Source organism: Gastrolobium bilobum, unplaced genomic scaffold (assembly GCF_033153095.1).
Source record: "Gastrolobium bilobum isolate Gb01-03AN ecotype WA unplaced genomic scaffold, APGP_CSIRO_Gbil_v1 utg31892, whole genome shotgun sequence".
NCBI lineage: Eukaryota > Viridiplantae > Streptophyta > Magnoliopsida > Fabales > Fabaceae > Gastrolobium > Gastrolobium bilobum.
This window is the reverse complement of record NW_026895430.1, coordinates 12244-26437: the sequence shown is the minus strand read 5'-3', so window position 1 is coordinate 26437 and position 14194 is coordinate 12244. Positions and strand designations below refer to the sequence as shown.

The window sequence follows — 14194 nt, the reverse complement described above, 5'->3', positions numbered from 1 at the left end:
AAGACAACGACGTTTGGGATCTTATTGAGTTGCCTTAAGGTGCGAAACCCATTGGTTGTAAATGGATATTTAAAATCAAAAGGAATTCAAATGGCAACATCGAAAGATATAAGGCACGTCTAGTTGCTAGAGGTTTCACTCAGAAAGAAGGCATAGACTATAAAGAGACTTTCTCTCCGGTTTCTACGAAGGACTCCTTTAGGACAATAATGGCGCTTGTGGCTCATTTGGATTTGGAGCTACATCAGATGGACGTAAAGACAGCGTTTCTCAATGGTAACATTGATGAGACAATTTATATGGTGCAACCAGAAAAATTTCTATTGGGAAATTCAAAGTCTATGGTTTGCAAATTGAACAAAAAATCCATTTATGGCCTTAAGCAAGCTTCTCGTCAATGGTACCACAAATTTCATCAGGTTATTATCTCCTATGGCTTTGAGGTGAACTTAGTGGAAGATTGTGTGTATCACAAGTTCAGTGGTAGTAAATTCATATTCCTGATACTATATGTTGATGATATCTTACTTGCCAGTAGTGATATAGGCTTATTGCATGAAACCAAGAAATTTCTCACTAAAATTTTTGAGATGAAGGACCTTGGTGATGCATCTTTTGTCTTAGGAATACAGATACTTCGAAATCGCGCTCAAGGTATCCTACGGTTATCACAAAAGGCCTACATTGAAAAGATTTTGGATAGATTTGGCATGAAGGATTGTACGTCAGGAGATACGCCTATATCTAGGGGAGACAAGTTTAGTCTCGCCCAATGCCCTAAAGGTAAGCTTGAGATGATAGAAATGACAAAGGTACCTTATGCTTCGGCAGTAGGAAGCCTTATGTATGCCCAATTTTGTTCTCACCCTAATATTAGCATTTATAGTGGGAGTGTTAGGAAGATACTTGAGCAATCCAGGAATGGATCATTGGAAAGCAGCCAAGAAGGTTATGCGGTATTTAAAGAGAACAAAAGATTATATGCTTACATATCGGAGGTCAGATGAATCAGAGATCGTCGGATATACTGACTCTGATTTTGCTGGATGCCAAGATAGTAAAAGATCCACGTCAGGTTATGTCTACATGTTGGCTGGAAGAGCTATTTCTTGGAAGAGTGTTGAACATACACTCGTAGCTTCCTCTACTATGGCCGCTGAATTTGTAGCTTGTTTTGAGGCATCCAACCATGGGGTATGGCTGCGAAACTTTGTCACAGGGCTGCATATAGTGAGTGGTGTTGAAAGGCCACTGAAGATTTATTGTGACAATAGGTCAGCAGTGTTGTACTCCAACAACAACAAAAGCTCTTCAAAATCGAAGCACATCGATATAAAGTTTCTGGTTGTTAAAGAAAGAGTTCAGAGTGGTCAGATTTCCATAGAACACATAGGGACGAACTCCATGCTTGCGGATCCGCTTACTAAAGGCTTAGTGCCTAAGGTCTTTCACGAGCATATTGCTCATATGGTGTTGTTTTGTTCGATGACACTACGGTTTAGTGGGAGTTCTTTATGTTGGTGTTCTATGTAAATAAATAAATGAAATATTCTTATTTTTGTTTTCTGCAGAATAAAGAATTCAATGATATTTTCCCTCTGAATGTATTATATTTTGTGCTTGTGTTTCTGCTTTGTGTATGCAGAAAATTTAGGATTGATCTCATAAAGATTAAAGTAGGACCAGTTGGAAATAGGCATGATAAGATCACATTGCATGTAATTTCCATGCCACTCATCCATACTTGATCTATGTCATTGAATATATTGGTGCGATGACCATGGAAGGTTTAGTTACGCTTGAAAGTGACAAAAGCCGCCATGATCTCATATTGATATAGGAGGTGGACCAGATTGTATCTAAGGAGGAATCTAAAGAAAAATAGCATACAGTTGCGCACTAAAGATATATGATATAATTATCTCAAGTTAATATGTGGCCCAAGTGGGAGATTGTTAGGAAATTATATTTTCTAATAATCATTGTGGGTCACATATTATAGTAATAATTATATTGTGCTATTTATATATATTGGGTAAATTAAAGTGATCAGTTAAATATTTCCAATAGATTCCTAAGTGAGTATGGGCTGAATGAGTGGATACCGGTGTTGGACCAACTAGGTATAATGGGAACTTATTGGCCCAACAATAAAGATAAAAAAATACTATAAGGGTTATGGTCCCCAAGACGTCAAATTAACAACCCTAGTTTCTCTTCCCCATCAAGAGAGAGACGGCACACTAAGGAATCCGGTTTTAGGGTGATTTGACTGAGGAAGACTACAAACTCCAAGAGACAAGATCAAAGTTATTCCGCTGCAATGGAGACAGATATGCCTCCACCTTTATGTTCTTATTTCTTTATGATTTGGTATAATGGAGTTTGGAAAATTCTAACAATTAAATGAATGCATGGTAGTTAATATTAATGTAATATAAATACAAAGTATATATGAATCAACAATTATATATAAAAATTTGGATTCGCTTTTTTTGGAGTTGCTGCAAATAAGTTATCTGCTATAAGTTTAATACGACGTTGTTTTGGGGCGAAAATCATGGTATTTTTGTAATTTTAATTTATTTCAGAGTTATTATAATTTTTATAATTATAATTTTCCAATCTTTCAATTTCAAAACGACGTCATGTTGCAAGTAAATGCAGATAAATTATCTGCATTAACTGCAGAAGTATTTTTATGTAAAAATTATACTAAAATATTTTTTGATCTTTTTTATATGTACAAATATTTTTAATTGTCTCCATCATCTGTTGCAATTCTGTAAGACAGGCATACAATTGTTGTGGAATCTATAGGGACGAGATCTACAATAATAATTATGCGGCGTAAATATTAAAAGTATAACACTTTTGGCCATTTTATATGACAATTATTTTTTTTTATTTTTTTTATTTTTTTTTATAACAATTATTTTTATTTTAGTCCGTACACTTTATTGTGTTATAACTTTATTAAATAGTATTATAATAACAACAGATGCCGATGATTAAGTTAAAAATAATTACAATTAAGTAGAAGAACCAACTTAAAAATATATTTGAACTAAAAAGTCCCACTTGTCTTCCTAAAAGAAAAGTGGTGTACTGCTATACATAAAAAGTGATGTACCACCTTTCTAGGTGTAATTAATTTTGTCCTAATAAATTGGACAACCCTATTATAATTGAAGTACCTTTTAAAATACATTCAAATCTGAGTGAATCAGGTGCAGGTATCGTGTTCAAATTTACCTTTCCTGCTCAAATAAATGTAATTAAGATGTCTATTATTTTTAATCAAAAAGTTTAGCACTGAGTTTGGAAATTTCAAACGGAGATTATTCAATATTGTTGGGAAAAACTCGGTTCTCTCATATCGGCTCAGGGGCCTTTGCGGAAGTCAGTAAATGAGATCCTCGATCTCAGATCTCAGCAATACCTCGGCCTGAATTTCACCAGGTCAGGCAGCGCAGCGGAAAAATCAAAACGTAAACACGGGAGAGAGAGAAGAAGAACACAACTAGATTTAACGTAGGAAAACCTTCTTCAATGAAGAAGTAAAAACCCACGGGACCTAGTCCAGATCAGAAATCTACTATGAAAATAATGGTTACAAATAATCAGAATCACTAATGTGGTGGTTAACTCAACCTCTCCAACAATGGCGATAATCAAACCTCCCTAGAGATGTTTCACTCAAACTCTCTCTAGAGATTTCTCAAATGCAAAGCATAAAACTTTGCTCAAACAATCAAATAATTATCTCTCAAATTTTCTCTCTCTTTTTCTTAACCTAGCCTCCACCCCCAATTAATGAATATATAGAGGAGGTGAGATCTAGGGTTAGGGTTTTTAGGAATCCCCTCAAATGGGCTTTGGCTTAGCATTGAAGGAGGAAGCCCAACAAATCTCCCCCTCCGACTTCAATGCGTCGGCTTCAGCATCAATCTGGCTCCTTCACAGCAGTCTTCAAATTTCCTTGTTGGAACCGGCTTTGTCATCATGTCGAACCAATTTTGGTCAGTGTGCACTTTGACGAGTTCGAGCTCTCCACCTTCCACCACATCCCGGATCCAGTGATACCTCACATCAATATGCTTAGTGCGGGAGTGATAGGTCGAATTCTTCGCAAGATGGATTGCGCTTTGATTGTCACAACTCAGCCCGTACTTGTCTTGATCATAGCCGAGTTCCATGAGGAACTTCTTCATCCACAGCATCTCTTTGGTTTCCTCAGTAGCGGCAATGTACTCAGCCTCAGTTGTCGCTAGTGCAACACATTTCTGAAGTCTTGATTGCCAAAAGACAGCTCCTCTGGCAAATCTCATCAAATATCCAGTCGTCGATTTCCTCGAGTTGGCGTCTCCCCCTAAATCAGAATCCGAGTAGCCTTGCAACTCGGCTTTGCCTTCTCCAAATCGGAGGCATAAATTTGTCGTACCTCGGAGGTACTTGAAGATCCACTTCACTGCTTCCCAGTGCTCTTTGCCGGGGTTTGACAAATACCGGCTTACCATTCCAACAGCATACGCCAAGTCGGGTCTAGTGCAAACCATTGCATACATCAAGCTTCCGATAGCGGATTGGTACGAGACCTTCATCATCTCATCTTTGTCTTCATCAGATCTCGGACATTGCTTCTGGTTCAGCTTTATGTGTCCGGCTAGGGGGTGCTAACTGTTTTGGTTTTGTCCATGTTGAATCTCTTCAGAATCTTCTCAATGTATTTCTCTTGACTTAGCCACAGTAGCTTCTTCTGTCTATCTTGGATGATCTTGATTCTGAGAATCTGCTTTGCAGGGCCGAGGTCCTTCATTGCAAAGGACGAGCTCAACGCCTTTTTCAGGGAGGCTATCCTCAATTTGTCTTTCTCTACGATAAGCATGTCGTCAACATACAACAACAAAATCAAAAAATCTCTGGCCTCATACCTCTTCACAAATACGCAGTGGTCGGCTTCTGTCTTCTCAAACTTATGATCAGTCATGAATGATTCAAATTTCTTGTACCACTGCTGAGGTGCTTGCTTCAAACCATAGAGACTCTTCTTCAACTGACATATCAAGTCTTCTTGGTCTGGAGCTTGGAATCCTTCAGGTTGCTCTATATATATTTCTTCTTCTAAATCACCGTGAAGAAATGCTGTCTTCACGTCCATTTGTTCTATCTCAAGGTCCATCGAAGCCGCCATGGCTAACACGGTTCGGACCGATTGCAGCCTTTCACTACAATCCGGGCTTTGTATCTCGGCTTTTTCCCGTTCTCTTCATTCTTAATCTTGTAGACCCATCTATTTTTCAAAGCTCGTCTTCCTTTAGGCAACTCGATCAGCTCATAAGTCTGATTCTCGTGCAAGGACTTGATCTCGTCTTGCATTGCCTTTTCCCATTCTTCTTTCTCTGAGCTCGTCACAATCTGTTTAATCAATTTCATATCTATCTGCTTATTTTATATTTATTTATTTATTCAGCCTTTCATGGCTTAAATTATCATCCAAATATTGATTATATCATGTGTAAAATATTTTAAAGCAACCCATCTCTATATATTAACTTGAAGTAAATTATTTTAAAAATAATTTAAATTATTATTCTAATCTCTCATAAAAAGATTCATGTAATTCTTAACCTCTATTCTTTTAAATTTTAAATTCAAATTGTTTTGAATAAAGAATACATATCTTATTTATACTTTTAAATATATTTTTATTTTTATTTATATTTTTTAAACTCTAAAAAATTTATTATGCATACTTTTATAATTTTATAATCTTTTCTCTTTTTTTTAATTTAATTTTTTAAATTTTACTTAAATTTAAAATGTCTATCCAATATACGAAATATTTACTACTAAATTTTAAAATTGAAATTCTATGGATGTACTAAAGAAAAATAATAGGAGATTCCGTTAAGGATCTTTAAGTTTATTGCTTTAATTATAGTAAAATTGATTATTTATTCATTTCTATAAAATCATGAAATATAAGGATTTAATGATTGTTACACAATGTACTCATTGAGTATATGAAACATCATGTTCAATTTTCATATACATTGTATATATTAAACATAATGTTACTATATCAGTTTAATTTTTCGGTTTTCATTTTAATTTTTGGCGAGTTGAACAATTAAATTATTTTTTGACCCATTTTTATTATAAAATACGCTAGTCTAGTTTGACGTGATGCACACTACATTCATACCACTTTTATGTTTTTTTATGTTTCACTTTGACGGGGACATTTTGAACTTATGTATGTTTAATTAAAACAGATTTTAATTAAAACAGGGACTCTTATAGTAAGTAAATAAGAATATATTTTTTATTTCTCATTTGTTTAATTTAAAATATATCATAATCTTAATGCATGAAAAGATAAATAGATACTTATTTAATTTAAATACAATTCCATTTCAAAGCAAAATTGTTTTCTTTTTTTCAATTTAAGTACTTTAAGACTATCTGTTAAAAATTTACGATACTATTTACCAAATAAAATTACGATACGGATTCTTTTATTTTTATTTTTTTTGTCTGCAGTCTATTTTTTTTTTTTTTCACTTTTAACCTTTAACTATTTAGTCTAATTTTTTCTTTTATTTTTTTTCTTCATTTAGACATATTTAATTCTTATTTTTAATTTTTTTTAAATTTATTTTTTCTTGTAAATATTATAAGTTTTCAATATATTTAATTTTTTTTTCCTATTTTTTTATCATCAATTTATTTTCTTCTTTCAAGATAAATTTAATTAATTAATTAAATTTATAATGGTATTAAGGATTAGATTTGGATGAAAATGTATAAGGAGATCAATAATTCAAAACAAAACCGAGTTTTAACTCTCTCTTTTTAAACTTAAGATCTGTGGGGTTAGCATCGAATTAACTTTCGCATATTATCTCAATAAATTTACTTTTTTAAGAGTTAAATGCACTAATAATTTAACTTGTCATCCGTTTAGGTTTATTAATGTACGGCCCATATTGTTCTATAAAAGAAGAAATAGATTAAACTGCAACAACTATACTCAACAAAATATTTATTGTCCTAGGCGTATGAACTGCAACGTGTCACACCCAACCTCAAAAAACACTATGGCATTATAGCAAGTTGCAATTGCAAAAATATATAGATATATGATAAAAATAATAACAAAAAAAAACATTTTTTAAAAAGAGAGATAAACAGAAGAGACAAAAAGAGATGCAGATAGATTAAACAACACAAGGCAGAGCACCACAACGCTCATACAACACAGCTCATACAACACAGCTCGCGATGCTATTGCGGCTCAATTAACTATGATATCTGTAACACTAATCTCCTAATCCCAAGTATATATTTGTACTCAAAATACACGGTAGAAATAGTTATTGTCCTAATCCTATACCCGTAACACCAACACTAATCCTTGTCCCGAAATATATATTTACACAATTTCTACTAAATGCACATTGTGGTAGCAGTACAACGTGTTTGATATTCCTTGTCTATTTTTCTAGGGGCAGGGTTCAGAGCACACAAAGCTCAATGCATCTTAGTCAGTATCCAGCATAAGTAACCAGTTCTCCAATTGACTAGGAGGTGTAACTCTCTTCCTGACAAACATTTCAACAGTAGGACACTTTCTCTTCATCCCTCCCCTCGACCTTGACCTGAATTCTTCGTCAGCTGCTTCAAAATCCCCCTGTATCGAGGAAATTTCAATGAGTATATATTAATGCAAAGGATAAGCTATCATTCATCAGGAAATTTTCCACAAGACTAAGGCAAGGCAAGGCGAAAGAACTTACAAGGGTATAAACATGTTTCCCAGTTTTTTCATGGTTATCTCTGACATGTTTGTAAGCAAAGCTCATGCCACATTCAGGAAAGCAACACACAAAAGGTTTTTTTTGAAAGTGCACAGCCTTCTCATGCTTACGAAGATTAGATTTCTGTTGATGTATAAACCACGAGAGAAAATTAAAAGAAAGTTCACAATTGTAACTGAATTGGGAATTCGGTTAGAAAGTAAAACAAGCAGTTTTAAGACTAAGGAATCTTACGGTTGAGAATGTGCAGCCACAACCCTTAAATTCACATTGAAATGCCTCTGATGAAGTGCCAGCTTCATGTGTACGGAGGTGCCGCTTAATATTCTTCTTCAGTTGCTTGGTCCCACAAGTGTCACAGGTAACATATTGATGGCAGGAATTTATATGGGCTTTAAGGCATTGGGCATTAGTGAAGTGTTTCATGCAACCAGGCTCTAAGCACACTACATCTACTGACTCCAGCTTAACTGCAGAGTAAGGGCTTTCTTCAAAATTGGGCACATCATCTTACAGCAATCCATATAAAGAACGACTTTACAAACATCAAATGGAAAACATGTTAATTCATATTGAAAATTAAAAGGAAACTTGCCATGAGAATCTTCATGCTTTCGTAGCTTTGATTCAAATCTGAAAACCTTTCCACAGCCAATTTCTGGACATACATACTGCTTCTGACTTTGAACACTAGTTGAGGTAGTAGAACTGTCATCATGCAACTCACTGACATGTCTTTTCATATTGCTCAGGATAGAGAAGTCAAGGTTGCAATTCTCAATAGGACATTTAAAAGTTTTCCCTTGATGCTGTAGACTGTGACGAGTCAAGTGATCCTTTCTTCTGTAACTAGCCTGACAATCATTGACCGTACACACATATGGTCTCTGGAACCATTACAAAAAAGTGTTAAAGCTAGAAACAAAAAATCTGACAGGAACACCATAGTACTTTGACAAGAACAATACACGAGAACAAACTGCCAACCTCATTTTGAACAGAGCGTGACCGAGGCATCCTTGATGGAGCTTCACAGGAGGTCTCCCAACCTGATACTGATCCATCAAGTCAAAACATGCTGCCTCATGCATTTTGGAGTTCTTTCTCTGGGATCCAATGCTTCACACTATAATATCCATTATTTTCCAAAGATTTTTATGTCTTTTAAATTACTTTCCTGCAAAAACATGTATCTTCAGTTGATGCAACAATTAACAAAACCAAGTGTTTACATATAGCTATTTCTAACAGAAAACTAATATCTTTCCAAGGAAGAGATCACTCGTGCAAACATAAAGACATGCAGATGATTTTATACATATTTAGCTACATATATCAAGGGTTGTAGACCACCCAGCTCAATTTCTCCATCCACACAAAAATATTCAAATATATAGTCCCTATGACCAGAGTTTTAAAGTATAAATCATACGAATTCAGAAGTCCCAATATACATGTAATCCAAACACTTACATAATGATAACAAAAATATGGAGATTAAAAGATAGAACAATGTCAGGTTTATAATTAAACAAATACCTCAAACGAATGACATAGCATGTGCTGCAACAAGTAGGCATGCTTTTTGAAACTGGCACCACATTCCTCGCAAGTGTTGGATTTTACACCCTCTACTTCAGGATCTATTTCAACTCCTGTCTTTTCCACCTCCTCCTAAAATACATCAAAAGTCACAACAAAATCATATAAATATAAAATACATGGTTAACTTAGAGATTGAAAAACAGAAAAAAAAATATTTGGAATTTAAGACACTCTTAACCCATAAAAGAAAAACAAAAATCCCAAAACCATGAAATTTAAAGATACCACGTACCCCATATTCAGGTTGCTTAAAAAAGATTTAATTTTGAAGCACACAAAGTAAAAATTATAAGGAAAAAAAGTACCTTATGGTTAGAATTGATGTGAGAGGTGATGAGGGTTTTTTTGGACCTGCAGACGCCGCAATATTTGCAAAAATAGCGTCTGATATCTCTGAATTTGGGTCTTTCTTCACTTTCCACAGATACATCCATTTTTGGAGAAAGGTTAAGGGATAACTAATAAGAGACTGCAACGATTTCACTCTCCGATGTGAAGATGTGGCTCTTTTGGGGAGGGAATAGTTGCGGCTGAGTGATGCTGAGAATGCGAGAGAGGCTAGGGTTCTTAGCAATTGCGAGGCATCTATGTATATATATAGCTTTTAAACGATGTCGTATTGCCCAACGGTTCATTTTTTTTTTTTTGATTTTTTTGACATGACCCAAGATTCATTTATTTAAGGTGATGTAAGCCCAACCCTTCGTCAATCCCATAACCCAATACCCGACCCACAACTCACTTAGACCCAAAGTCCATAATTTTTTTTTTGATTTTTTTGACATGACCCAAGATTCATTTATTTAAGGTGATGTAAGCCCAACCCTTCGTCAATCCCATAACCCAATACCCGACCCACAACTCACTTAGACCCAAAGTCCATCCTAAAAATTAAAATACAAGAAACAGTAGCAAACACCCTAGTTTCCATGGCACCTTTACATGCGTTTACATTCCAATCGCTAGCCACAACCACGAAGAAACAAATTTGCTCTGTTAGAGTGTTATTGGTGTGACATTATTGTAAATTCGGGTTAATCTCGGATGTGGTAAATTTTCTTAGACTCTCGGGGCCTGTTTGGTGTGATGTATAAGACTTGATAGTATAAGCTTATACTATACGTTATGACATTTTCAATTGTTTGGTGTGACCAACGTATAGTATAAGCTTATACAGCAGGACCCCTTTATACATCAAAATGACGTATAACTTAATCCGGCCTAGGAGTGGTGGATTAGGCCTGATAAATGATTGATGTATTAATATTGCTTACAAGTACAATTCTCAAGAACTAATATATCATTTCAATATTTATATATTAAAATAATTTTTTTAATATACTAATTTTTAAAATATTGGAGGATATTATCTTATACAATATCATACCAAACGCTGAATAGTATTAAAATTTAATCAGGTCTTATACTATCATGTCTTATCTTATACTATGCACCAAACATGCCCTCAAGGCTTATTTAGTGTGACGTATAAGGCTTGATAGTATAAGCTTATACTATACGTTATGACATTTTCAGTTGTTTGGTGTGACCATCGTATAGTATAAGTTTATACAGCAGGATCCCTTAATACATCAAAATGATGTATAACTTAATCCGGCCTAAGGGGAAGGGATAAGGCCTGATAAGAGGTTGGTGTATTAACATCGTTGACCAGTGACCAGTGTAATTCTCAAAAATTAATATATTATTTTAATATTAATATATTATTTTAATATTAATATATTAAAATAAAAATTAATTTTTCAATGTATTAATTTTTAAAATATTGAATATTTTTATTTTTATAAAAATTAATTTATGTTTTGTACACACTGATCAATAAATTTTTATAAAAATTAATATCATATGACATTTTTTTTGAAGAATTATATAAATTCTTTATTAAAGGATATTTATTTTTATCCTATATAGTATTATATAGTGCATTATCAAATACTAGATGATATTATCTTATACAATATATTATTTTATACAATACCGTGCCAAACGCTGGATAGTATTAAAATTCAATCAGGTCTTATACAATCAGGCCTTATACTACCAGGTCTTATCTTATATTATGCACCAAACATGCCCTCAAGGCCTGTTTCGTGTAATGTATAAGGTCTGATAATATAAATTTATATTATACATTATGATATTTTTAGTTATTTTGTGTGATCATCGTATAGTATAAACTTATTCAACAGGATCTCTTTATACATCAAAATGATGTATAACTTAATAAGGCCTACAAGGGTAGGATTAAGCTTGATAAGAAATTGATGTATTAAACAATGTAACTATCAAGAATTAAAATAATATTTTAATATTTATATATTAAAATAAAAAAAAATTCAATGTATAAATTTTTAAAATATTTGAGATTTTTTTATTTTTATAAAAGTTAATATATTTTTTGGTTACGCTGATCAACATATTTCTATAAAAATTAATATCATCTGATAAATTTGGGAGAATTATATAAATTCATTATTAAAAGGTATTTGTCAAAAATATTTATTTTTATCCTATCTAGTATTATACAGTGCATTATCAAATATTGGATGATATTATCTTATATAATATCATGCCAAATGCTGGATAGTATTAAAATTTAATCAGATCTTATACAATCAGGTTTTATCCTATATTATGTACCAAACATGCCCTAAGGGCCTGCTTGGTGTGACGTATAAGGCCTGATATTATAAGCTTATACTATACGTTATGACATTTTCAGTTGTTTGGTGTGGTCATCGTATAGTATAAGCTTATACAACAAAATTCCTTAATACATCAAAACGATGTATAACTTAATCCGGCCTAAGAGGGAAGGATACGGCCTGATAAGAGGTTGGTGTATTAACATCGTTGACCAGTATAATTCTCAAAAATTAGTATATTATTTTAATATTAACATATTAAAATAAAAATTATTTTTCAATATATTAAGTTTTAAAATATTGAATATTTTTATTTTTATAAAAATTAATTTATATTTTGGACACACGGATCAATAAATTTTTATAAAAATTAATATCATATGACATTTTTTAAGGCTTTTTGACCCTTTTGCCCCTCATTAATTAATTAATAACCAATTTGCCCCTGATCCAGAACTATCCACCAACTTGCTCCCTTTTAGTCGACTACATTGCTTTTTTAGTCGAGCAAATGGTCAAAATGCAGAAAGTGGACTACAGCAAATTTAGTCGACTAAAAAATCATCTTAATCGACTACATTTTTGGGATATTTAGTCGACTAAGTAACGATAGTTAGTCGACTAAATATCGACGGATTTGTTTTTTAAAAACCCCCCATTCGGCAGAGGGGGAGTAGGATGACCTAATCGACTAAGGAGGCGGCCCAAACCCCAAATCCGCATGAGCAGCTCCCAAACCCTTCCCTCAGGCGTGTGGATTGCACCTTATACATTTTGTTCATGTATTTCCTTTAAGTCGTTGATGTCCCGTAACTTTTTTTAATGAATGCAGAATTGTTATGTTTTTTGGATCTATGTTATGTTGTGTAATGAATTGAATTCCATTTCAATATTGTATAACTTATGAATGGAACCTTTTTAGCAATTTGATCATCACGGCACAAAACAATATTGAACAGGTCACATTCGTCCATAACACATCACATCAAATCAGTATATGTGTTTAAAAAGGCTACATCTTGTATTGTTAACCGTAAACAAACGTTATGACAACATACGACTTCGTTTTAGGAATTTAATGTCCACATGGGTTTTTTGACTCGGAAATTATGCTCCCTAAGTCACACTCCCTTAGTGGATCAGTGTAGAGTGGAAACCAAGGGCAAAAAACATGTGTAATTCGGATTTGGGGTCCTAAACCAGCAGTTTAGTCGATTAACCTGTACTGGTTTAGTCGATTAACCTGATCCTGTGTTCTCAATTGCACAAATTGATAAGGTATATGATGCACATTGGTATCCAATGGGCAATGAGTTGTTGATTCCACAAATTGATGGCCCAACCATTATCCCAAATGCATCTTTGGTACGTGCACAAGGAAGACCCAAATCGTCAAGGATACAGAATGAGATGGATTGGGTTGAGTCTCAACCGACGAGCAGTCAGAGTAGATGTAGCCTGTGTAAGCAAATTGGTCACAACAAACGTACATGTCCTATGAGGATTCCCAATACAAGATGAATTTATGGGCATTAATGTTTTGATGGTTTAACATTATAGGCATTTATGGTTTAAGATGCTTGTATTTGATGTAATGTCATGTAACTGAAAAAAATGAACGGGTTGATGTAATGACGGTGCTATGTTTGTATTTGATGTCATGATATTTGTATTTGAAAAATATGAACGGGTTGATGTAATGATGCTTGTATTAATAAATTATATGTGTTTAAATTGTTACAACGCAGATTTTTTGACTCGAAAATTATGCTCCCTAAGTCACACTCCCTTAGTGGATCAGTGTAGAGTGGAAACCAAGGGCAAAAAACATGTGTAATTCGGATTTGGGGTCCTAAACCAGCAGTTTAGTCGATTAACTTGTACTGGTTTAGGACTAAACTGCTGGTTTAGGACCCCAAATCCGAATTACACATGTTTTTTGCCCTTGGTTTCCACTCTACACTGATCCACTAAGGGAGTGTGACTTAGGGAGCATAATTTCCGAGTCAAAAGACCCATGTGGACATTAAATTCCTAAAACAAAATTGTATGTTGTCATAACGTTTGTTTACGGTTAACAATACAAGATGTAGCCTTTTT

General features: G+C 33.7%; 1 protein-coding gene across 1 annotated transcript; it reads right to left on the bottom strand.

The window, feature by feature from the left end:
- Positions 1-7189: 7189 nt before the first annotated feature.
- LOC133310783 (transcription factor IIIA-like) lies at positions 7190-9978 on the bottom strand. Its single transcript, XM_061511775.1, has 6 exons — positions 9734-9978; positions 9363-9497; positions 8419-8710; positions 8058-8293; positions 7803-7946; positions 7190-7696 (listed from the first exon to the last, which is right to left on the bottom strand). The coding sequence occupies exons 1-6, from the start codon at positions 9860-9862 to the stop codon at positions 7547-7549; spliced, it is 1086 nt and encodes a 361-aa protein (XP_061367759.1). The 5' UTR covers positions 9863-9978; the 3' UTR covers positions 7190-7546.
- Between the last annotated feature and the right edge of the window lie 4216 nt (positions 9979-14194).